A 25135-nucleotide genomic window follows, 5' to 3' on the forward strand; every position below is an offset into this window, starting at 1 on the left:
CATTTTATTTAGTCTGTGAAGCAACTTTGTGTTCTGTTTTGTTTTTAATGCCTTTGTGCATCTTTTTGTTTGTCTTTGCTTTGTTTATTTCTGTATATTTGCACATGTATAGAGAATAATATATATACATTGTTTTGAAAAAGTGTCTCTACTCACTGGTGTCTCTGTATCAGCAGATGCAACCTCACAAACAAGTGTGACTCGAGCTCCGAAGACGTCTGCTCAAGTATCAGTCGCCTTTACCAGAGCGCCTTTATCGAGCAACCAAGAAGCCTCCAGGAGAGACCAGGGGACCAGCCCAGTGCAGTTCCTCTATGATCAACCAGAGCCAAGCTGTGAGAGATTTCACTCAGTTCATATGGAAACAGTCTACTTGAAGACGAGCCGTCGTCTGGACCGGGGCTCGCTCCCTCAGGCAGACCGTGAGAGGAGAGACCGTGAGAGGAGAGACCGTGAGCTTCACCCCGCTGCCCGGCACAGCAGCAGCTCTCTGGACCAGCTGTGGCAGAGGTTCTGTGATCGGTGGAGCCTGGAGGAGCCCCAGCCGACCAGTGACAGAGAAGCGTCGCTGCTGGATCGGCTGGAGCGTCTGTCCCGGCTTATTCATAGCACAAAGGAAACTAACACTTCAGAGGCGTATGGTCATCCAGGAGAAAAGTCAGAAAGGAGGGGGGAAGACACTACAGGTAAAGAAAGAAAGAATCGCAGTGGAGAGGTGAAGAGGAGCGCAGGTGGTGAGGCCACAGAAATGGAGCGGGAAGTCATCGGAGGTGAGCCTCGTCATCAGGCGTGGACGCAGAGGCTTCAGGTCGAGGGATCCTTCTCCAGCTTCTCCCACGACTCCTCCCAGAGCGAGCGCCTGTTTCCTGCAGACAGAGACGAGTGCGAGACCTTGTCCACCATGTCCGGCTCCATGTCCACCGTGGACACGGCGCGGCTGATCCGAGCCTTCGGCGCCCGCAGGGTCCAGTACCTGAAGACGAGCTCCAGCCTCAGCAGGCTGTACAGCACCATCAACAGGCAGAAAGAAGGGAGGGAACAGAGGAGAGGAAGAAACAAAGAGCCGCCTCACATCATCTCACTGTCAGAGACCAGCGGCACCGATGAATCCACAGTACGTGTGTTATTGCCGTCATCGCAATGTGCAATGAACATTTCTCTCACGGCCTCCAGAACCCTTAAAAGCTGTGTGAAAAAATGAAACTTTTAAAGGTTTAAAGTTAAATAACTATTCATTGATTATTCACACCTGTGCTTTTCCTAGAAATACACTAACTCATAATTACAATAAGTGCTGAACAGCTCTAAAGCTTTGATGTGGTGGCTTTGTTCTTCAGGTTGCTGCTGATTCTGCATCATCAAGCAGCACTAACACCCTCCCATCGCAGCCCGGCCCCTCCACGACTCTGGCTTCCAAGAAGGCTGTTAAACTGGTCAGCAAAGGCATCCAAGCAGGTCAGTGGTAAAAGTCAAGACATACTAATACATACTACAGTGCAACATATTTCCCACACTGTCTACATGATGAATCACTGAGCTACTGTTGTGTTTCCTCGATCAACAATAGAGAATACAGAGAGCAGAAAATGTGTTATAACCAAACATCACGTGTGTGTAACTTCAGGTATATTTTAGGTGCAACAAACTCTTCATTCTGTTCATTATTTTCACATTCACTCTCTTGGCACTGATGATAACTAAATTCTTGGCAGCTGGACGGATGATTCCTTCTGTTTCTGGAGTAAAGACGTCTTTCTGCTCATTTTATTTACTTCAGTTACACAAGCCACCATCAAACCTGTATGTTAAACAGAGTTAAAGTAATAAATTACATTTAGGGCTGACTAACTCTTAAAGACAAACAATAAACAGACTCAAGGAACTCATTCAGGCAACAAACAACCCATAATGCAGCTCTCTGCTGTTACTGTTCCCTTGTTGCTAAGGTTTAAGAATGGGGCACATTAATCAACGACGTACCTGAAACCTCAACAGTTAAAAAACGAATACATTAAAAACATTACACATAATATATAATAGTAAAGTTGCAATTAAAATAATTCTTTAAAAAAAAAAGTCTTCACACAGTTCTCTTCTTCCTCAGGTGACCTGGAGCTCGTCAGTAATGGGACCCGACGCCACACCAGAGATGTTGGAACCACGTTCCCGTCGCCTGGTGAAGCCGGAACTTCCAGGCAGATCTCATCTTCCTCATCCAGCTTAGAGAGAGGAAGAGGAGGGCGGAGGAGCCCCTCTAAGACTCAGGGGTTCCAAAAACAGAGAAAGAGCAAGAAAAGCCCATCAAAGACCTTCCCTGAAGGTACGTCAGGCTCTCGTTTAATGCGTGCAGTTCATTGTTTCACAGTAAAACTAAATCCTCGTGTCTGCAGGCGTTTCATGGTTCATCTCCGCTGACAACCTGAGGTCAGAGGCGAGGAAGGAGAACCGGTCCGAGGAGGAGGAGTCGACGTGGAGGCCGAGCACTGCCTGGTTTGAACCGTACAGCAGAATCCCAGCGTGGAGAGAACCGCTCAGACAAATCCACGAAGAGAGAAACAAACAGCCCAGTTTTACACATCACACTGAACCAGATATACATCCAAGGACCAAAACCAGGTCCTCTGGTCTGCCACGCATCTCTCTACAGGTTGGTTTGTCTTTACAAAACATCCATTAAAAGCCTGTTGCTGAGGACAGTTGTTTATTCTCTGTTAACAGTGTAGAAATCTCTCGCCTGAAACATCTAAAACTGTTGTGTTCATGAAGAATAACTTATCACTTATAGCTGATGGAGATACAAGATAAAATGTTTTTTTAAATGGGTTTTTTCTGATACAAGGTTGTAATTTTTCTATCAGACGGTAGAAACAATAGTGAATTGTTCCCTTTTTTAAATTTCTTGCCCCTGTAACTGCAGGATGCTCTGCTGATGCGTCGCCCAGAGTTCATCTCTCAGTCCAGACAGAGGGTGAAGCGCCTGGCTCTGCAGGTGGAGGAGAGGAAGCTACAGGAAGCCTTCAGCAGAGAGAGAGAGGGACTCTTTAGCCGGCCTGGAGGCCCGGGGAGGCTGCCAAGGCCCGCAGGTACTCAACAGGAAACTCCAGGAGGGGAAGAGTGCGATTGTAACATCCAGTCTGCTGAAATCTGTAGCTCACAGCGGCTCACAGAATCACTAGTGTCTGTTTCTAGAGCATGGAGCCGCTTTACTGAGGCGTTAGTAGTGTTTGGTGTTATTTAAAAACTGGACTGATTATTTCTCTCTCCTCTTTTTGTTCAGGCACCGCTCTGCTCAGGAGGGCTGTTCCCAGAAAGGAGATGATCCAGAGATCCAAACAGTAAGATTTTACTTTCTTCTGTTTTGAGTGTGATTTTTAATTCAAACTGTAAATTTATATGGATTCATTAACAATAACAACAATAGTATCAATACTCTGCAGTCTAGGCTGATCGGATATAACTACTTTTGTCTGTTATTTTCTCAATTTGTACAACAAGCATAAAAAAAGTATCAAAACAGGTCAGAAAAAATGAGTTTGTAATGATACATTTGAGCAAGACTGCTTGTCTGGACATCAGACTGGATTTAACATTGGTGTTATAAACGGTTAAAAGCAAGTAAAGTACCATGTAAGATGTTTTTAAATACAGTGATATGAATCTGTACATCATTAGTGGTTAAGGTAAAACTGGTCCTGCAGTACGTTTATTGAACACGTGTTGCTGAACGGTCTCAACTATACAACATTAAGTTTGTCTTTCTTAACGTTTTGTCTTAACGCCGCCTGTTCTCCAGGATTTATGAGAGTCTGCCGGAGGTGCAGAGGAGGAGAGAGGAGGAAAGAAGAAAAGCAGAATATCAATCTTACCGGCTGAACGCTCAACTCTACAACAAGGTACAACACAAACTGCTGATTCATCCATCTGATTTAAAACCAGCTCCTAAAATAAACTGAGCTGGAAAATATTTGTGTCTCACAGACAAACTCTATGTGAGTTTGTGTATTAATCAAATGAATGAACGTTGTTTCCTTTCAGAGAATCACCAGTCGTGTCCTGGGCAGAAGAACAGCGTGGCAGTGATCAGACAGACCTGTGAAACGTTTTACTGTAGATCAAATCAATGATGTGAAATTTTTACAATTTTATTAAGAACAAAACTACCTAACTTAACTGATAATAGCTTTTATTTATTTGTAACCACATTTCTTTTGTTTCTATTTGAAAGATTATGTAGAAAAGTAGAATTCTACTTATTTTTTACTGTTTTACACTCACAGTGGAATGTTTTTAATTGGTTAAAATGTGTTTGAATGTAAAAAATAAACCAAATATCTGCAGATTCTTGTTTTAATCCAAGGCAGTGAAGGCCGACAAAGATACACTGGCTTTAATGACTTTATTGATCAGTAATCGGTTGTGCAAGAGCAGGAAGCCACACGAGGAAAAGGTAAGACAAGTTTAGACAAGCTGCAGATTTCAGTACATCAGCTGCTCACTGAGAACATAAATAACACAATCAATAAATAACAAATGTCTGCATTCTCCCCCTTTTAACTACAGTTAAGTAGATGCACTATGCCCAGTTAATTAAATAAATCATAAAACTTCAAGTTATGACAATACTGTGTAAACATAAACAGTCTAACAAATCATTAAATAAAATAATTAGCATGGATTAATAAACTAAAAGCCTTTTTTTTTTCTAAATCAGCCATTGGCAAACGTGGTGAAGAGAAGCGAAGATTCTTTGGCAAAGATGTAGTTTTGCTTTAAACGAGGTTTGGTCTAAAGAAAAATAAGGCAGGTGATCGCTCTTTACCACAAGGCTCTCTGCAGGTTTAAGGCTCGGACAAAGTCTGAAACAACATCAGGAATCTGAGCAGAACAAAAGGTAATACAGTCGTTTCTTTTTGTAGTTCAATAACTTTACCAATACAACCGGTGTGTCATTTATACCAACAGCATGTAAAAGTAGACGGTAACGACTTTACAGGAATTTACACCACGAGTGTAATAAATACTAAATAATTTAAAAGCATATAATGTTTCTTCTGTGTTTTTAAATAAACATGAAAAAAAAAAAAAAATCAGCAAAAGCCAAAGAATTGTATCCCAGTTTTACACAGTAAATCCCTTGAGGTTAATCAGCTTTTCTGGTTCTGTGCAGTCCACAGGGTTTCAATCGAACCACAGAGCACAAACACAAAATCCTCCTCACATTCTTACAGCCAAGTCAAGCAACTGTGAAGGATTTAGTTCTCCTCCGTGGTTCCTCCTGTCACTCAGGACTCCTTATATGTGCAAAAAATTCTCATTGATGAAACCACAGTAAAATGCCCACTGTACTTTAAATGGACAAAACCTATTTTATTTTTTTTTTTCAGTGTAATTTCTAAATCACATAATCCTTCTTTCCCTTTAGACGGTTACGTTATTAAAAAAATGGAGCACACAACAGTGACACCTGATTAAAATGTACAACACAGCCATGATCCTTCTTCTTCTGTGTAACAATAACAGTAGCGCCAATAGTGTAACAGAGAAACATGGAGCAACATCCAATGTTCTGGCCTAATATAAACCACATTGTGTGCAGGTTCCACACCAGGGCCAAAGAGCAGCTTCATAAATACTCTACGCAACAAAATAATTCAGTGTATCCGGGCAGCATGCAGCGGTGCAGTTGCAAGTATCTCTACTTCTTTTTCTGGCCTTAAAACACAACGTAGACGTTACAGTACGCAGGGTTTGTAGTCGAGAGCTCAGCAGTCTCATCGAAAACCAGGTTGGGTTGAAAAGTCAGTCGAACGCCTGACGGTGGACACTTCTGTTACTGTGGAGGTTTGATAGTTGTAGTGTCACTTTAGTGGTACGCACTAAATAAATACGATGCTGGATATGATGGATTTTGCTTTAAAATGTTTAGAAATGAACAATTGTACAAGTAATTCATCGTTTTTGATCAAATTTTAGAAAATGATACATCATAATTTACCAAAATGAAGTGACATCTTTAGATTTGTTTTGTTTTGTTCGACAAAAGTCCAAAACTCAAGGATCAGAACCTGTGATCTTGAGATGAGACTGGTCTCCAACCTGTTTCTCAAAGATAAAGCTCATCTCCTGCAGGTTGTGATCTCACCACTAGTGATGTGAACATCCTGGTTTTGGCCCTGGAGTGGAAACCAGGCTGCCAAGCTGATGATGGAGGGTGTTGTTGTGTTGGTGCAGCAGGCAGGATCGCAGGGCGGGTGAAGTTTTAGGTCCGCAGCAGACTGTGAACTCTCTGCAGCTGAAACTGAGACAGGACGAGGCGGTGGACCTGCTCCTGACCGCGGGCACACGGCACCATGACCCGACCCACCAGCACCGAGTCGCCCTGCTTCTCCTCCTTCGCCTAAAGACAGAAAAGGGTTCGATATTAGATCTGCTGAGAGACGGTGGAGTGCGGTAAGTCACCTTAATCCACATCTAGTGGCCCGAGACGGAAACCTGATGGATCATTTACACTTCTGCCTCTCTAGTGGCTACGTATGTGTGGAGCGGGTGGAGGAGCGGGTCCACACCAACAACAATGTTTAAGAGGAAATGCAACAGTAGATTTTTTTATTGATGCACAACGAACTGGATAGTGTTAACATTTAGGGACTATTTAGAAAAAGAAAAATGATTTAGAAAAGTTTGCTTTCTGTTCTTTAGATCTAAACAGCCAGTGTGAATCCTTGAAGAAATTAAATTGTTTAAAATATAATTTAGAAACACTATTATTTGAAGCCAAAGATTTAGATTTAGATTTAGCACAAAGTAAACATGATTTATTTTGTTAAAATTGTTGACTGAATTTCATTTATTTCTACACTTTTCTACTTTTTTGGAAACATTTCATTTAAACAAATTCTCAGCAGAATCAAATCTTACTGGGATTCAGTTAAACCCGGTTCCATCATTGGCTTTGGGTTGATACATGTAAAGAATAACCTTCCTAATCTCTACAAATGGGATTAAAATGACAGTTTTACATTGTAAAATAATTCAAATAAAGATGGATTCAACAGAGGGTAGGATGGTAAAGCTTCAATACAGCAATCAAAATGTTACACAACCCTGACTGTGAATCCAGAGAGAATAATGAATCAGTGATGAGCTTTAAATGACGTCTGTAGCGGCGCTCTTACTTTGACAAACGAGGTTGAAGGGAACGTCGCAAAATCAGACGAGACTCGAGCTCCAGGTTGCTGGTTGACGACGTGCTCCGCTACTTCATCCTGACGGAGAGGAGAGAGGAAGTGTGGAGAGTTTGATTAAATGATCCTGTAAGGTGAGTTGTCTTTTTTTTTTTTTTCTGTGTGTTGAGTCGTTTACCTTCAGTCTGCCCAGAGTGTCGCTCAGAGATTGTAATCTAGCCGTCTGTTCCAGGAGCTGAGCACTAGGTGTCACTGCAGGACAAACACACAGTGTACTGCAAATGTAAATGCGTGGAGAAGACGTTTTGGGTTCAACCAGACAAAAAGACAAACTATAAATGAAATTAATCTTCAAACATGTATATTAACCCAACAAATAACACTTTAATCAGAATTCAATATTTTAAATTTACTAATACTAAAAATTCTTATAGTAAACAGACAATGCAGCATTTACATTACTCATAAACTTTTAATTTAATCATTTTTATGTAGACAAACATGTAGAGGAGGGAGAGTTTTGATGCCCCAAAAAGCTCCACCAATCAGAAGTGTAGAGCAGCCTGTATGTAGCCTGAGAGGTAAAACCCAGGACAAACAGCCTGAAGTCTTACTGCTGCACATAAAAATGTTTTACTGCTTTTGGAGCAGAGTTTAGAAAGATTTCAGTGAGTCAATCAAACTGAAACTGTTAAAAACAGGAGGACAAAAACACACTCGCTCACACACCTGGAGATTTCCCAGTGATGTCCACCACCTTAACGTTGGCACTCATTTGCAGCAGAGTCTCCAGCAGCTGGTCGGTCTTGCGGTAGAGGGCGCTAGAGAGCACTTCGGGACGCCCTCCGTCTCTGGAGGGAAGTTTGGTCACGTGAAGAGGAGGCAGAGAGGCGAGCTGAGCGCGCATCTTCTCAGCCTGCGAGGGAAAAGTGGAGTGGAGATATTAATCCAGAGTGCACTTTATCACTTTAATGTAAATTTAAGACTTTAAGGACTTTAATCTTCAGGATTGACTTTGTGAGGTTTATGATAAACATCAGTGTAAAAACTTTACGTTGTTTAAGGTTTGAAATTAAAAAGTCTGCCAAACTGAAAGAAGATTTCAAACTGAAAGAAGATTTATGTGACTATGTTCAGAGATCAATGTGCATTAGATATCAGCTCGTCTTGGGTTTGACAATGAGAGAAACAGGTCAGTTCAATTAAAGAAATTGTTCAACGTGTTTCAAAGATTTAACAAATCTTGCTAAATTTGTTATTATTAGACTAATTAAAGTAATAGAGTGTGATTTTATTTTGCTCATTTGTTTATATTATATTTTATATATTTATATGTCACTGTCATTTTTTATTTATTTTTTACATTTATTTGTCAGTGACCAGGTGTAAGTCGACAGCTGTTGGAAGGACGATTCGTACCTTCAGTCTGTTGTTCTCGTTCTTCAGGTGTTTGATGCAGAGTCTCTGAGCTTCAATCTGCTGAGTCAGCAGAGGAGAGTCGATCACCTGGACACCCGAACCGGAACCGACACCGGACATCATGTTCGCTGCGGGAGCGAGAGCAGGTACGCGTTAGGAAACACTGGAGCCATATTTACATTCAGTAAACGCTGCTAATCTCAGTGCAGTTTACTGTCTTTATATAATGAGTTCAAATGAAACACAAGGTGCAACAACATGTATGAACAAAAAAAAAACTAACAATTTGTTTACAGCCGTCACATTTAAAACTTTTTTGCATGCATACTTTATACTTCTGAAGTATAAAAAAATTTATAATTCTGAAGAAAATATGAAATAAAAATGTCATAAAATGTGTATTTTTACACTTTAGTGCTGCTACTTTTACTTCAGTAAAGAAATTCATATTATTTACTGAAGTAAAAGTACTCCAATCACAGTTCAAAGGTCAAACCATTGTGTAACTTTTCTTCTATGATGTAATAAATTATTAAAACCAATTAAATACTGAGCAGAGTTGCTAAATATGGATTAAGACCATGCAAGGAGATGATGTACATGCCAGAAAATGAATATGAATATCACATTAATAATAATAATAAAACGTGTCGGTCTTAATGGTTTAATAACAGGGTTTCTGCAGGGTTCAAGTTTAATTTAAATATACTTATTAATACCACATTAATGGTAATTAATATACCGTCCAGTATGAAAGTATTATGGAGAACCAAAAGGGACGATACGGTCTAGATCTATTTATTATTATAATATCACATTTTTTTGTATTTCCCAGCAGTAAGTGACAATAATTGCTAATGATAAAATGAAGTAACGACCTGGATGAGGAGCAGAAACATGGATCAATTGATTCATCAATTAAAAATTATTATTTAATTTAAGTTCATTTTGCTAAAATCAACATATTCGGAGCTAATGAGCGTCCTAGTTTCCATAACGAGCAGTAGTGTGTAACGTCTCCCAACATTTTATAAGAACATAATGATTTTTGTAAATTAAATTTAAGATTTTAAGATTTTTTTTGAGGAAACCAAACTGCTTTTTAAGGACTTTTCAAGACCTGCAGACACCCTGAATAAAACATGCACAAGTAAATAATTCAATTCTTTCAAGATGAGTCCTTTTTTTTTTTTAGCATGCAGGATCAACAATGATCGGATGTCAATACAGGCAGGTAGATACCTTTCTGTTCCTCTGCAGAAGGTAAAGTACGACATTAAAAAGAAAAAGTTATAGAAAGAGAGAAGAGTAAAGACAAAGAGGAGGTTTTTAGGTTGTTAGGGTCAAAAGGAGGAATTAAACAGTAGTTGGAGTTAAAATGATGATAAACTACCAGACCAGGGTCACAAAGTGAGCTCATGTGTCGTAATGTGGCTCCTTTACCGCCTGTTGTTGGTAAATGTTTGTAGTTTTCCTTCCACTCACCTCCTGCTATTCCTGTGACGATGGAAGCGATTCCCGACGGGCCGGTTCCTCTCAGCCCGTCGATGGTCATCTTCGATTGGCTGTTGATTCGCTGCTTCAGCTCGGCCTTCTCTGACTCCAGCTGGTCGATGTCGGCCTGCAGAGCGTCCATCGTCTCCTCAAACTCCCTGCAGAGAGGAGGACAACACGGCACAGCTGTAGACGTCCGATACACAACTTTTAATCTGTGAATCTACAGTTGGACGTCGGTCTTACTTCTCTTTCTTCTTCAGCAGAGTCTGAGCTTCGTCCAGTCGAGTCTGAATCTTCTCGACGCGTTCGTCTGCGTCTTTGGATGAACTGTCCAGCTTCTTCTCCAGCAGACTGAGACGGACGTTCGCCTCGCTCAGCTCCTCTCCCTGAACACAAACGCAGCTTTCATGCAATAAACATTTTTCACTGCTGATCACACTGGCAATTATTTTCTTAAGTTTGGTGAATTAGAAACCAGAAGTTAATTAGAATTAACGTTGTGGTTTCCTGATGCCCTCTGTGGCTTTTCAGGGGGTTCGTGTTTGGTCTTATCTGTCGTCCAGAGCCCAAAGATGCAATTTTTCCATTTATATTTTAATTCTCTGCGACATCTTCCACAGTGATTTAAGATTTAAGTAATTGATTATTTAAAGTAGTTTATTTAGACCCTGTAAAGTCTATACAGGTGTGAACATTGTTATTTAAATAAAACCACCTGAGAATAGATTGAATCTTGTATTTTCTAGTGTTTCTTAGGAAAGTAAAAACACTTAAATCTGACACATTTGCTCATGAATTCAACTTTTCCTTTGTAAGAGAAGGAATGTGGGATTTTCTCTTTCACAAGTTTATAAAGTCTCTCTCTCTTCTCTTGTGCAGGTCGGCGTGTTTGCCTACCTTGATCTTGAGAGACTTCTTCAGCTCTTTGATGACCGTCTCTCTGTCCTCCAGCTTCATGCCGAGACCTTCAGCATCAGTGATTTCAGCTCGAAGAGCCGCCGCTCGCACATCCACGGGAGGCGGGTTCTGAGAGGTGACAACAGAATAAAGTCAGAACTAAAAAAAATCTAATCCTGCTAAAGAGAAACCAGGTCCGGTGAGAACTCGAAGTTCTTCACACTGAAGTACCTTGTTTTGAGGTTTCTCTGAGTCATATTCTCCCTCCTGCATTGCGGTGGCCATCTTGTTCATGGTTGCTATGACGATGCCACAGGACTGCCGCAGATACTCGTAGGGGTTGGCGCCCTGGGATCCATAAATCTGAAAGCGATCGTAAGCTGTTTATTAACCAGAACAGTCAGATAATCTGTGTCGGTCTCATCGGTCAGTGAGAGCGTGTACCTGCTCTCCTGCCTTGAACGCCACATCCTCCAGTTTGAGGGCCGACAGCCCCTCCTGTTCACCGAGAGGCGACATCATCTGAGCTCCAGCTGCTGCCACCTCCTGCAGCACCGCCACCACCCAGGTCAGGTGTTTCCTGCAGTCTGAGAGGGTGTCTGACACCTGCGGGTCAAAGGTCAACATGACTGAAGTTATCACAACTAATGTATTTATATACTCGACTTCAGATTTAAATAAGAATTAAAATAAACATTTAAAATTAAAATGATTCATTAATGTCAGCTCGGCCAAATTAGCTGGAGTGGAGGGTTAACTGTTGCTGTGGTTACCTGTTGTCCGAAGTTAAGCGCCGCTGGGATGCCCGGCGCGTCGGTTCCTGGCATCCTGCGGCGAATCTTCTTGCAGAACTGTCGGATGTCGCTGCAGGACGTCTCCAGGTCCTTCAGCAGCACGGCGAGGTCGGACTTCTCCTGACCCGTGTGCAGGAACGCCCGCAGACGACCGACCTCCACCGCCATGCAGTCCAAGGCACTCTGGGTAAACTGCGACGTGGACACAACAGGTGACGTTCAACTGGTGAAGACAGCAGCTAAATATTTACATGAGTGTGTGGATTTCTTTTATTTTAAAAGGAGGCTGGATCCAGATCCCTCGCAGCCTGTTGGTGGTACTCACTCTGATGTGATCAGCCAGCTGCATGGTGCAGTCCTCATTCTGGTCTGCCAGGTGGATGCTGTACAGTTGCTGGGGAAAGGTCATTTTGGAGATAAGTATAAATTCACATACAGTATTATGGTTTGTGTCGTCGTTTTATAAGGGATGTGCAGTTATATTTAGTTATACAATTATTAAGATAAACTTTACATACATACATACATAAACCATTTAACTGCTTAACAGAAAACCCAGTGATGACTGCTGTTTCAGACAGAATTGTAGTTTAGTGTAAAGTGTAATTTTTATACTTGATAAGTCACTTTAAAGTTTCCCTGTTAATTGCATGTTTACATTCAGTGTTTCTCACTAAAGCTGTGTATCCTGGAGGTCAAACAAACACGTTAAATGTATTTTCTTCTTCTTTCAGTCCAAAAATAGAAACTGCTCCACAGGGAAACATTCTTGGTTTTCTGTCAACTGACAAATAGATTGACTGTTTCAGCTCTAACTGTATGTCTGCATTAGATTTAACTGAAATAATCGTGTGTGTGTGTGTGTGTGTGTGTACCTGATAGTATTTAATGGCCTTGGTGAGCGGCTCCACGTTGACTGTCTCGTCCAGCTGGTCTTTGTGCAGCAGGTCGATGAGGAAATCCAGAGAACGTTCATGGACGCTCATCTCCGGGTACAGAGAGCCGATCTTCTTATAGACATCAACACTGCACTGACCCAGAGCCCTGAGACACACACACACGCACACACACACACACACACACACACACAGAGGTGCATGTCTTACTTACAACTTATATAAAGATATATTAATTATTCCTCCATCACTCCTGTAGGCACCGTTCTCTGAAATCAGGAACTAAATATCTGTATGATATCAGTTCTCTTTTCAAAGGTGCCTTCATATGCAAGTAACATTTAAAAATAATTTTTTATAAACTTAGAAACACATATTTCTTGTTTCTAATACTTAATGAATAAAAAATAAATAAAGTTCTGAAATGCTGAAAAAAGTATTAAATTAGTTCATAAACACACTATAAAATGTAAATTACTGAAGGTCTTGAGTGTAGAGATAAAGTTTAACTCTATTAACTATGGAAGAACAAACGAGAGAAGACAGATTTAAATAAAATAGTTAATCTCTCAGCGCTCAGACTCTCTTCTGTTGTATGTTCGTGGTGCAACGTACTGCTCATATTTGTGTAGCGTGGCCTGCAGCAGATTGAGCGAGTACACCAATCCGCCAGCGAAGCTCAGCTGCTCCCCGGCGGCTCCCTTCAGCCCCGCTCGCTCCACACAGTTCTCATTCAGGTCAAACTTCTCCTGGGCCTGTTTGCTGATCAGCTCGGCCTGCAGACGCACACAAAGATATAGTTCAACATCGCACAGAAACACGTCGACTTTGTGCGTCTCTGTTGGAGGAAATGTGGTTAAAGAAGTGTTTACCTTGCAGATGAGCCTGGGGATGAGCAGCAGCACCAGGATGCAGTCGTGGTCTCCACCGTGACGAAGGAAGGACTCGGGCATGAAGGAGGTCAGAAGAGAAACGTGTCTGTTGGCCTGGCCCACCTCCATCTTCCTCAGCTCCATCTCAATGGCCTGAACACACACACACACACATTAAATATACATTAGAGCCTCAGAGCGAAGTTAAAATCTAGCCATGGTGCAAACTTTAAACTCTAAACTTGAAAAAAGGACATTCAGGCTGATACGGAATCACATTTAACGTTATCACACTACAAGAACTGAATTATTCAAAGAGCCTGTATAGTTTCTGACCTTGGCGTAGGCCTTCGTCTCTGCAAACTTAATCTTGAAATCGAACATCTCCGCTGGCGGCTGCTGCTGCAGCTCTGCTGAGGCTTCCTGCTGACTGGTCAGCTCTTTGTTCACCTCCTGCAGCAAACACAAAGGAAGAATCAGGACGGATCACGAGACAGAAACATGTATGATCCAACAATGTGCTACATGCTGAATGTGCTGAATATGCGACTGTCCGTACCTGCAGGTGAGCTGTGAGCTCGCGGTATTTCTGGATGGTCTGCTGGTAATCAGCTACAGTCTCCTGCGCAGCTTCAACGCGTTTCTCAGCCTCTCGGCTTTTCGCAGCACCCAGATCCAACAGCTCCCTCAGCTCCAACTCCGTCTCTCTGGCGTTCTCCTGCAGCTCGTCGTTCATCTCATTTATAGCTTCCTAAAGAGGGCAGACGACCAACAAACAGCGTCCTCTACTGGAATCCTTTAATGATCGCTGTTGTAACGTCTAATCATTTTTGTTTATCTGTATTTTGGTGCCTGTGGTGTTTGACTGCGACACTGAGTTTCTGTAGGTGGCGCTGTTGAGGCTGCTGTTCACACAGACTCTTCCTCTGTTTCGCACACAAATTGCTAATGTCTCTGCCAGAAATCCAAACTATATTAACTTCTTCTCATCATTTAACAATCATGTAGACAAACTGTCCTTTTATATGAAACTGGTTTTTACTACACTGCAAATCACATTAATGGAGGTGAACATTTATAAAATGATTTCAATTACTTTTTTAATCTACTTAAGCCACAGTGTATAATTTGAAAACTCCCAGGATTGTCACCTGGTATTGTCCCTCATTTTTCTAATCACCATTACTTATGCCACCGTAATGCTTTGAAAGATGCCATTATCATTAAAATCCTGCACATACTGTAAGTGATTACTTTCCCCCGAGACAATGACAGACCAATCAGGTTTCTCATACAGGTTCATTTGTTCCAGTCGAGGTCAACAGATAACAGAGGTGGACTCTAACACAAACAGTAACTCAATAATGCCTGCAGTGATTACAAACACCAGAGGGCAGCACATACATATTAATGACCTTGGCCCATATCAATAATGGAATGAGTCAGCAAATTGTGGCACTTTAATTTTCTCTGACCCCCGTCCTATAAATACACACAGCTGGGCTGAGCAGGAGTCTCTAGTCATTAATCTTAGACACATAAAGACCTGACTCAACTTTGTGTTTGTTAACTTAATATCGTATTATCCACGTCTGTTTGTTTGTCCCTACCGTCTCTGAGACTGATGATCTTCACTCACCAGGTCAGAGACCGTCTCTCTCAGCTCCCGGACTTTCTCCTCCAGGTCCAGGTTTCTCTCCGTCAGCATCTCCACCATCTCCTCCGCCCCCAAGGCCGCATCCACCTGAAACGCAGCACGTCATCGTCAGAAAACGGCAGGATTATTTGTCTAGTGTGAAGCTGTGATGAGACTCTGACCTGTTCTTTCAGCTCGTCGATGGTCTTTTCTGCAGCCGTCATCTCTTCCTGCAGTTTTTCTTTCTGGCTCCTCAGAGTGTCCAGCTCCACGTTCTTCTTCTCCATCTGCTTCTGCAACTTCACGTGTTCCTGCTTCTCGGATGCCGACAGGTCGCGCATCCTGACACAGAGGAAAAACAGATCGTTAATTTAGATTTCTTTCCCCTTCTCACCTAACCATCCTTGTGTTTTTTTATTGTACTGAAGTAAAGGACTCATCCTGGGTTTGCTGCAGGGTGAAGAGTCAGTTTAAGGAAGTTTAAACACACCTACCTGACCAGTGCTTCCTTCAGTCTGCCGTTCTGCTCTTCCAGCTGTTTCACGTGATAACTGGAGGCAGCGCCATCCGAACCTGTGAGAAAAACCCCCAAAAACAAAACTGAGCTCTAACAAGATTCACTACTAAAGACCAATAACAACTTTAACTTTTAATTCATGTCACCAAATGACACTTCTAAGAACTTATGTTGCTGCATGTTATTGCCAAAAGAGAAGACGGCAAGTTTTAATTAAACAAATGGTGCCGTTATTTTGAGTTGGCTCTTTCTGCAGTTGTAAAGAAAACGAAGGAAGCGTCGATAAATCAGCCGCCATCATGCTGCACTCAGAGGTCACTGATGACCTGGTCTACATTACTTCAACAGTCTGATCACGTTACAGGACAACATTTGTAATTTCTGCTCCTGTTAAACTTGATAGTAACTGAACACACTAAAGCCGGTCCTGGCCATGTAGTTAGTGCATGTGAGTTCCTCCATTTCCAACAGAGGAGAGTTACTAAAACTGTTATTTTTCTACTAACAAAGATGTTTTTGGGAGTTTTATTTTGTTTGAGGTGTGTTTTTTATCCATTAGATTATCAGTTACTGGTCTTGTCAATGGAGTCTGGTCGGCAGTAGTGAACATTGTTTTGGTCTGAGATGCTGGAGCTCTAGTGCGACATCTAATGGCAAGCGAATTTCGTATATACAACCTTTAAAGATTGAAACTGTTACGTATTAAAACAAAGAATAACGTTTCATATAGTCACTACCTGCAGCAACCTGACCTGTTTAACATGTAACGATTATTTTTAGCCTTACCTTTCTCCTCAATCTCGTGCTTGAGGATCTCCAGGTCCATGGTGAGCTCATCCACTTTCTCCTTGAGGGAGTCGACCTCCAGCTGCAGAGACTCGGCCCTCTCCTCAGCCATCTCCTTATCCAGCGTGGCCATCTCGATCGCATCCGCTGTGTCCGACATCTCCTCCATGTAATGCTCCTTCGCCTCCAGGGCTTCTTTAGCCTCCTGCACAAAGAATCGGTTATGTATAGTTATGTACAGTTGTCTATATAGTCGTAATACAGTCTTTAAAACTTTATTTTATTTAAGTTAATTATTCATTTAAAGGCAGTATTCTGTTGTTTTTTCCTGCTGCTGAATGGGTGTGGTTGGTCATGCTGCTAATATCTAATCTTCCAATTTCATTAGTGTGGGTTTGTCTCATTAGCTGAAATACTGCCTCCTCCACCCCCACAAGAGTATTGTTCTTGGATGAAAACATGATTACTTACAATTACTGTTTTAATTTAGAGACAGCAAACCACACTGGAAATTATCATCAGATATAATTATCAGTATCTGCCATTAACAACATTAATTTCTAGCCCCAATCATACATTTTGTTCTTCACTATTCACTAGAGTTTAAACTTAAAAGCAAACTTGGTTTTAGTCTGAAATATTTCTTAAAAGGCACAAACCAAAGTTAAAGAATTGGGGGGGGGAATAATAAGTATTGGGTACATTTTATGAAAAGTCAAAAAAACAGTCAAAAGCTTAGTTAATCTACTTCATCGTGATTTGAGGGTGTAGTTTAATCAGATTTGATCCTGGAAACATGAACAAACAACTCGAAAACTATCGAGATTTTCATTCAAATGTTTTCCAACTGAGCCTCGCCCATTTTAAACCAGTAAGGAAAAGCAAAGACAAAAACACAAATGATGAAATCTCTCTAGTAAAATAACCAAAACTGTTTTAACTTTCACAGAAAATGTTGAGTTCATGTCAGATCCAATTGATTCACAGCAAGAAACTGATTATTTTTTATCTCCATTTCACTTTCTTTAGCTCCATGTCAACTTGATATTGTGAGTTGTGGTTAAAATACTTACAAATGTTTTGTCTATCATGAAAACAAAAAGCTATTAATTATTTAAAATAAAACAATTTTGAGCATTACATTATATTAACTTATATCCATGAATTTTATTCTTTAGCTTCACTTTTATCATCATGACTTGTTCCTGCAGCCATTTTGTGGCTGCACTGATATAATATGTACTTACCTAATCACCCACCCACTCATTCATCAAGCAACCTCTCCACCATCTACTCATCCATCTACCCATCTATTGCCCCTTACCCTCTTGGCCTCTTTGAGTTGCTTCTGCAGCTCGGCCTGCTGCTCCTGCATCTTGGTCTTCCACTCCTGCAGCTGCTCCAGCTGGATCTTGTGCTTCTCCAGCTCCTTCAGCTTTGCCTTGTCCTCCGTTCGCTTCATCTTCAGCGTCTCCAGCTTCTCCTCCAGGTCCTTCACTTGACCACGAAGCGCCTCCTCCTCCTGATAGACGAGACACGAGAGGACGGGAAGGCAGATATTTAAAAATAGAGGATTAGTGAGGAGGGCAGATGGGAGGAATAGCAGAGATTTAATTAGTTTTAACACATGTTGTCGGTGCAGAATGCTGAAATAATCACATGTTTACAGTAAAGCACTGTAAGACACATGAAGAGGCTTCAACCCTGCTTTATTACGTCAGTGTTGCTTCTTAGTGAATAATAAAAGCTGGTGGATCACTTTAATGTGACAACACTTTTATCCTTTTTTATGTGTTAGGAAGCTTTAATTTTACTTGTCATGCAGTGACTCCACCTGTGGAGAGGAGAAAGTCAGCGTCAACACACACACATGCTTACAGTATACACACAGAGCAATATGTATCTGCACACACACATAACCACACATCACTTAACAGCAAGAGATCTGAATTCAACCCTGCAATAAATGTGCATTTCAAATGTTGCCTGCGAACTGAGACAAAGCAAACACCAATTAAAGACCAAAAGTCACACTTAGAACGTCTTGTTAAAATGTTAGTGAGAGGAAAACAACACTCCTGTAGCAAGTGCAAAAAAACATCACGTCACGCCACATGACTGCACCTGTGTTTCCATAGTGACGTCCTCCTGGGGGGATAAAATACGAGTCAGACTAATCACGTTCACTTTAAAATTAAACAGTGATAATAATAAAGTGATAATTCCTGACATTTCACTGTTACTTCTCTCTATCCCCAGCTCAAATAACACACAAGAGACTCAACCTGGACCCAGTTGGTGATTATTGAAGAGTTCACAGACAATTAATCAACTAATCTTTAATCGTGCTTAATTGACAATGTGCAATGTGATGACCTCATCACTTCAGCTATTACTGCTTCGTCTCACGGCTGAGAAGCAGCAGACTTAAAGCTGAAAAACACTCCTATTTATCTCCAATTATTGACGGAAAACATAAACCTGCTGCACACAACACTGAGTCTGGTTATCATAAACAATCTCACTAATTATCACTTCAGAACGAAAGCAGGAGACAGTGATGATACACTGACGATCGTTCCATAATAAAAGTAATTTATTTTTAATTCTCTTGCATTGATAGACTTTATGTTTAAGTTTTAATCAAGTTTATTTGATTGACTTCAGTAGAAAGAATAAATGAACCTTCAGTCAGCACTGTTGTTTATCTTGTGTCTGTTAACTATCTATTAACACTTTGGTTAAATGCATTCATAATATACATTTATAGCTGATTTAAAACCTCTTACAAGACGTAAAGTATCACATTAATATTGTTTTCCGCTAAGTTGCTTTTTGTCATTTTACTAACTATTTGATTAAGAAGGAGCGCCACACTCAACCGTATATGAAAACACTAAATAACTAATTAACCTCTGTAAACCTCGGGTGCTGAACACGATGTAATGTTACAGTTACGAATAATTATTTAATTAATAAATAAGCCTGTAGTAGACTCATGACCTGTGCAGTATGTACCCTGCCTCACACCCAGTGCATGCTGGGATACACTCCAGCCACCTGCTGTGACCATGCAGAGGATCAGCTGTTTAGAAAAATTTGTGGATGGATTAAATAACAAATATTGGTTCTACATAATAAATTACAACCAAATATTCTGTGTTTTTCCCGCTTTTATTAGACTGGATTTCATGTGTTTGTTTTTTATGTTGCCTTATATATTATAAGATATCAGTTAAGACCTCTGGCTCAGTTTGATGACACAAACACAAACTGACAGCTGTGTCAAAAAGAAAGTATATTTATAGGAGCTATAAAGAAAATGTCACATCTGATTTAGCTCCTGCACATCTGCTACTACGGCTTATGCACTGAGTCTAAAGAGGCCTTTGATCTTGTTGGCACCACAGTGTGAACTCCAATCAAAGATACCTGCCAGCCATTCATCTTATTCCTGATTACAGACATGTTGTTATTGGTTTTTATAGAGAAAAACGTATCCTGATACCCGACATTAGTCACCTGTTTTAGTCACCTGTTGCTTAAAGAGTGAAGACTTCCAGTATTTGGAGGGTGCAATAAGTTCTTAATTAATTGACGAGCAGTGTTTCCTGTCCACACCGACTGTAAAACATCCGATGTGTGCTGTGTGTGTGAGCTACAGCGGGACGTTGTAAGTTGATACCGACCTTGCTGGGGACGGGGGCCGGAGGGTTTCCAGGGGAGTGTAGGGTGGGGATGATCGGGGCGGCCAGAGGGGTCTGGGCCGGTGTGCTGGGCTCGCTGCTGCTCATCTCCCCAGCAGAGGCCGAGGCCGAGCCGGACGCAGCCCCCTTCCCGCCGGGGCCTCCAGGTCGGCTGGGCTGCTAAAGAAAGCGAGTAAGAATAATAATGAGAAATCTGGATAAAAGACAATAAAAAGACGCACTGATAATGTAATAATGGCCATAATGGAGGTCCCTTATCTCTGATGTTGTGTCCCGATTATATTCAGTTTATGATGTTTAAACTGAACATAAAGAAACCTGACTGTCTTTATCTAAAGTTTCTGATCATCTGTGTGTTTTGATTCCTTTAACATCGCAGCCGGTCAGGATGGAGGATGGAGAACAACGTTTAGCTTGTGGCTGCCTAAACTCGGCTGGTTTAAGCTTCTCTATCTGAAGGGAGACAATGGGAGATAAAGACAGCAATACGTTTTAAGCTCTGCATTATCAAAGTCAAACCTTCCTTTTATTATTCAACGCAATATTTTTTATTTTACTGGTTAAGGAGTATGTACAATAAACGCACTACAAGGAGTTTTTAATCTCAGTTTAATACTGATGCCTCTATATGACCCACATAAACAAACCATCAGTGAGAAGATTGACGATTGTTTTTATATAGTTATTCTTAATGCCTGTCACCGGGTTGGATTCTATCAAATTCACCAAATCCATGAAACAAGGCGGTGGAAACGCTACTTCTTCTGTCCACAGAGGGCGCCAGAATCAAGACAATATTAAAGCTCTTTGTTGCTGCTTTAAGTTGATGACGCATTTACAAATATGGTGGAAACCTGGATTGGCCTTAGTAACGCATTCATTATTAAAAACTAGCATTAGTAGAGGCTTTTGCATGCAACTTATGTAATTTACTTTCCTCGATTACTCGCTGGTTTCCAAGCTAACTGGCTTTTATCTTGTCAGGTAAACTGAGTTGTTGCCTCTCAAGCAACTGGTAAACTTTAACTGGACTTCAACAGAGGACTAAGACCTACATGTTTGATAACTCACAGATTTTCACGTTTACCTTCACTTACATAAATACCAAACTGACCTATACTCAACCACATTGCAACCATTATTTCATGTTGATTTAATTCATTTAATTCTTCACTGGACCTCCATGATAGCCCCTGGACCTGATTTAGGACGCAAATACAAAACTTCAACAGTAAAAAAATGCTCAAAATTAAATAATACATAAAACTAAAATTAGAAAGCAAACAAAGCAATGTTTTAATTAATTAAAACAACAACAAAAAAAAGGACAAAACTGAACAAAAGCAACAATAACTGCAGCAGAAAAACTGAGAATGTTGAACACAAGATATTTGTGCAAAAGTCCAAATGGATGAAAACAAAAAAAGAAACGTGTGATGTGTTGTAGTCAGTAGAAAAGCTATTAACCAAAATTATCTTTCCTCTAATGGAAGTAAAATGGATTGTGAATCATGTGTGATGATGTATCGTCAATACTGTGCTGGCAACACTCACACACACACACTCACAACTGCTGCATGAAGTGAAACAACAATCGACACCTAAATAATTCACACTGATAGAAATGGGAAGCCCTGAAGACTCTGAAGACTGGGCTCACCTTGGGCCTTCGGGCCGTGGTCTGAGGAGTAGAGGACGGAGAGAAAAAGAGAGGAGGAGGAGGAGAGGAAAAGGTCAAAGGGCAGCAGAGGAGGAGAGGAGGGAAGGGAAGGAAACAAACAGCCCAGGGTTAGTGATTCAAGGCAAAGTTCATATTAAACAGGAAATCACACAGAAAAGGACAAAATGAGTGGATGAAACTTTAATGACTGACAGTAAAACCCCACAAAGAGTCCGTTATCATGTAAAATCCCTTCAGATCTCTACTCTGTTGTTTTCTCTTGTCCTAGCTGAGTCTCCGGAGACTCATCTCTTCCACCCATGTGACCAAAAACCCCTCGGTAACAACACGGACGCAGCGACTGGTACGGCCGCTGTGACCTAAATGACTGCATTGTGTCTTGGGGGGGGGACGGACGCAGCAGATGAGGTTCCTCTGAGCCCAATCCTGTTGTACTGCGCTCATTCTGTAGACAGCGCTGGGATAATGGCTTGTTATCCTGCTACATCGCCTGTTTCTGACATGCTACACAGCCGGCTGAAAGAGTCGGAGCTTCAATGAAGTGTGCAGAGAGATATCCACACTCTGTTCTCATGTAATGTCCATGCAGTCTGTCTGAGACCTGGGTTACTCGGTTTAAACTGCTCGGAGACGCAGAGATTTGCCCTTAAAGACAACAAAGAACACCCTTAAAAGTGTAGACAATCCCACAACCATAAGTTAACTCTTTTTACAACCTTCATGCTTATGAAATGTTTCCAAATTGTAACATGCATGGGTGTGTCTAGACTCTGTTTACAGTGTGATCTATAATGTCTCCATTTTAATTTCTGTACAAATCAGAAATGAAATTGCGTTTTGTTATTAAATTTGATGGGAATTAATTAGAAAGTTAATTCTTGACGTTGGAAAAAGCAGCTGACAGAACATTTAGTAGCTGTTATGAAGCCTTTCCATCATATTAAGGCTGCAATCAACAATTATTATTATCATTATTGATTAATCTGCCAGTTATTATCTTGATTAATTGGTTAGACTTTGAAATGTCAAAAGAGAACACATTGTCTTGTTTGTCTTATTCAATTTACTCTCATATTAAACTGAGAAAATGGAGAAAATGCTCACATTTGTGAAGCTGTAACTTCCATATTTGAGAGTTTTTTGCTTGAAAAGTTACTGAAATTATAAATAAAATATCAAAACACTGCAGATTAATTTTCTTTTGATCGATTAAATCCATTAACCACCAAATCACTGCAGCTCTACAAAAGGACTTTTGCTTAGTTGTCATGAATTTGTACAGTAAATTATCAAATTATCACTATTTTGTTTTGGTAATTATTTCCTAGAAAGTTTCCTGAATAGTTTCTGTAATTTGGTACTAATTATAGAAACAACAGAGACGAGGGTCTGAAGGAAGTTCTCCATAAGTAAATATACTTATAAATTATCATTAACTTCTTATATATATTGTTAAATTAAATTCTTTCTTCTAAACAATGTACAATGTTTAGTAAAAGAGCTCCAGCTTAGTAGTTACCTGTAATTATTCACTGGAGGAAACCAACTGAACTACATTGTTCTCTCCAAGAAATGTACATAATCAGGAAATTGTGAGGAAATATATGGATTTATGGAGCATTATCTAAATATCAATAATCAAATAATTTATACTTTTTTGGGGGGGGAAACATAATCTGAAGACACCCAATAACAGCTACTGAATGGACATTGGTGGGGAGACTCAGTAAATGTTGTTATACTTTGATTTTGAGGTAAGTAAATACACATTTTCCCACATTTTGTCACTATGTGGTGATTAAACACTATTTAACTCAGGTCTGTGCAGACTCTTCTATCCTGATCTGAAGTCCTTCACTTCTCACTGGCTTTCTTCTCTTCTGTCATCTGCACACTGACTCTCTCTCTCTCTCTCTCTCTCTGTCTCTCTGTTTCAGCTTGGGCACGGCCATCGCTTTGGCTAGTTATTGTTCTTTATTGGATTAGAGCTGGACCATTCAGCAGAAATTAGCACGAGCTAACAGCTGTACCAAATAAGAGCTGACAGCCCTCTTAAGCCATCGTGCCGTTGCGCCGTAGATATCAGAACAGGCTGTACTAGAAATCACAGAATCACGTTGCTACGTCTGCAACCAAGAGTGAAATCACTGGACGGACAAAAAAAAATCGTTGACCTCGTAAAACCCCCTGTGGAAGGCATGACTTCTGCATGCTGAGCCCAAATACAGACAGACAGAGAAATACAACTGAACTCAAAGCTACTGCACACACACATATGTAAAGGCATGAAGTAAAAAAAGGCACTCTGAGTTGGCAAAAATCAATACTGAAGGAAAAATTTACTGACAAAAAAAACAGCAAAACCAAGCTACAAGTACACTTCTACTTCCACAATAGGGAATATATTTATATAAAAAAAGGAAAATTTCCACCAAAACGAGGATAAAAATGAGGATCAACTGAAACTTCCAAGCATGACCTTTACAGCAGCTTCTGCCAACAAAACAAATGGATGGTGACAACAACAACATCCCAACAGATAAGGACGATCATATGGAGTTCAGTACCTTCCGGGGTGCAGGAGTCTGTCTCATCATATTTGCAAGAGAAGAAGACACACACACACACGGTCACCAAGATATACACACACACACACACACACACACACACACAGGAAGGTGATAAAACAGGCAAAGATCCACGCAGGTTCAGGACAGACAGACAGACAGCTGAAGCCGAACAGACAGCCACTCAGGCCGGGAAGCTGCAGTGGTGCAAATGGCCGCAGCGTTTTTTTCCCAGGTTCCCTCCCTCCCTGCCTCCGTCCGTCCGTCCCTTCCTCCCGCTGTCGTCCTCCTTTATGTCCTCCTGCTCAGCGTCTCTCATAATCCATTTCCCGGAGCCCCTCGGTCGGTGCCTCCCTTTTCCTTTCTGCTCCGATTATGACTCTGACATCTTGCTACAAGCGAGCCTCCGACCTGCTACTGCTCACAGGAGACGCCTCGCCTCCCCTAACCTTCCTCTCCTCCCTCCTCCCCTCTGTCTCACCCCCCTCCCCTCCTGCTGCCTCTCTCTCTCTCTCTCTCTCTCGCTCTGCTTATTGTGATTTGTCAGCCCAGCCAATGCCCTGCTCCTGCATTACATCACTGTGCACCCTCCCTCCCTCCCCATGCTGCTCACCCACTCATCACCACCTCTACCACAGACAGACAGGGAGGGATGGGTGAGACAGTGTGTATGTGTGTGTGT

At 41.2% G+C, this 25135-nt stretch overlaps 2 protein-coding genes across 9 annotated transcripts in view; one reads left to right on the top strand and one right to left on the bottom strand.

Moving 5' to 3' along the window:
• alms1 (ALMS1 centrosome and basal body associated protein) overlaps window positions 1–4337 on the top strand; it is a gene marked incomplete at its 5' end in the record, with an annotated part of 11963 nt that extends 7626 nt beyond the window's left edge. For 2 of the 3 annotated variants that reach the window (XM_035674639.1, XM_035674641.1), the window contains 8 exon segments: window positions 174–1114; window positions 1338–1455; window positions 2105–2320; window positions 2391–2647; window positions 2918–3083; window positions 3278–3335; window positions 3794–3893; window positions 4036–4337. In XM_035674639.1, coding sequence (XP_035530532.1) covers window positions 174–1114; window positions 1338–1455; window positions 2105–2320; window positions 2391–2647; window positions 2918–3083; window positions 3278–3335; window positions 3794–3893; window positions 4036–4080 — 1901 coding nt within the window. 3 annotated transcript variants of the gene reach the window in all.
• A 45-nt stretch (window positions 4338–4382) lies between these two features.
• dctn1b (dynactin 1b) overlaps window positions 4383–25135 on the bottom strand; it is a 44892-nt gene continuing 24139 nt past the window's right edge. For 2 of the 6 annotated variants that reach the window (XM_035674647.1, XM_035674642.1), the window contains exons 6-32: window positions 24454–24471; window positions 21866–21886; window positions 20188–20364; window positions 18623–18646; window positions 17823–18020; window positions 16499–16703; window positions 15690–15768; window positions 15378–15537; window positions 15199–15303; window positions 14119–14310; window positions 13896–14012; window positions 13560–13712; window positions 13303–13463; window positions 12667–12835; window positions 12117–12185; window positions 11771–11983; window positions 11442–11603; window positions 11229–11360; window positions 10998–11126; window positions 10344–10486; window positions 10089–10255; window positions 9846–9857; window positions 8604–8731; window positions 7914–8100; window positions 7363–7436; window positions 7176–7265; window positions 4383–6397 (exon numbers count right to left, since the gene is read on the bottom strand). In XM_035674647.1, coding sequence (XP_035530540.1) covers window positions 6260–6397; window positions 7176–7265; window positions 7363–7436; window positions 7914–8100; window positions 8604–8731; window positions 9846–9857; window positions 10089–10255; window positions 10344–10486; window positions 10998–11126; window positions 11229–11360; window positions 11442–11603; window positions 11771–11983; window positions 12117–12185; window positions 12667–12835; window positions 13303–13463; window positions 13560–13712; window positions 13896–14012; window positions 14119–14310; window positions 15199–15303; window positions 15378–15537; window positions 15690–15768; window positions 16499–16703; window positions 17823–18020; window positions 18623–18646; window positions 20188–20364; window positions 21866–21886; window positions 24454–24471 — 3423 coding nt within the window. In that variant the 3' untranslated portion in view covers window positions 4383–6259. The remainder of the gene's footprint in view (window positions 6398–7175; window positions 7266–7362; window positions 7437–7913; window positions 8101–8603; window positions 8732–9845; window positions 9858–10088; window positions 10256–10343; window positions 10487–10997; window positions 11127–11228; window positions 11361–11441; window positions 11604–11770; window positions 11984–12116; window positions 12186–12666; window positions 12836–13302; window positions 13464–13559; window positions 13713–13895; window positions 14013–14118; window positions 14311–15198; window positions 15304–15377; window positions 15538–15689; window positions 15769–16498; window positions 16704–17822; window positions 18021–18622; window positions 18647–20187; window positions 20365–21865; window positions 21887–24453; window positions 24472–25135) is intronic. The other 4 variants (XM_035674646.1, XM_035674645.1, XM_035674643.1 and 1 more) reach the window with 4 other exon arrangements.

The sequence above is a fragment of the Morone saxatilis genome, unplaced genomic scaffold (genome assembly GCF_004916995.1).
Source record: "Morone saxatilis isolate NCDOM2014 unplaced genomic scaffold, NCSU_SB_2.0 Contig3, whole genome shotgun sequence".
Lineage (NCBI taxonomy): Eukaryota > Metazoa > Chordata > Actinopteri > Moronidae > Morone > Morone saxatilis.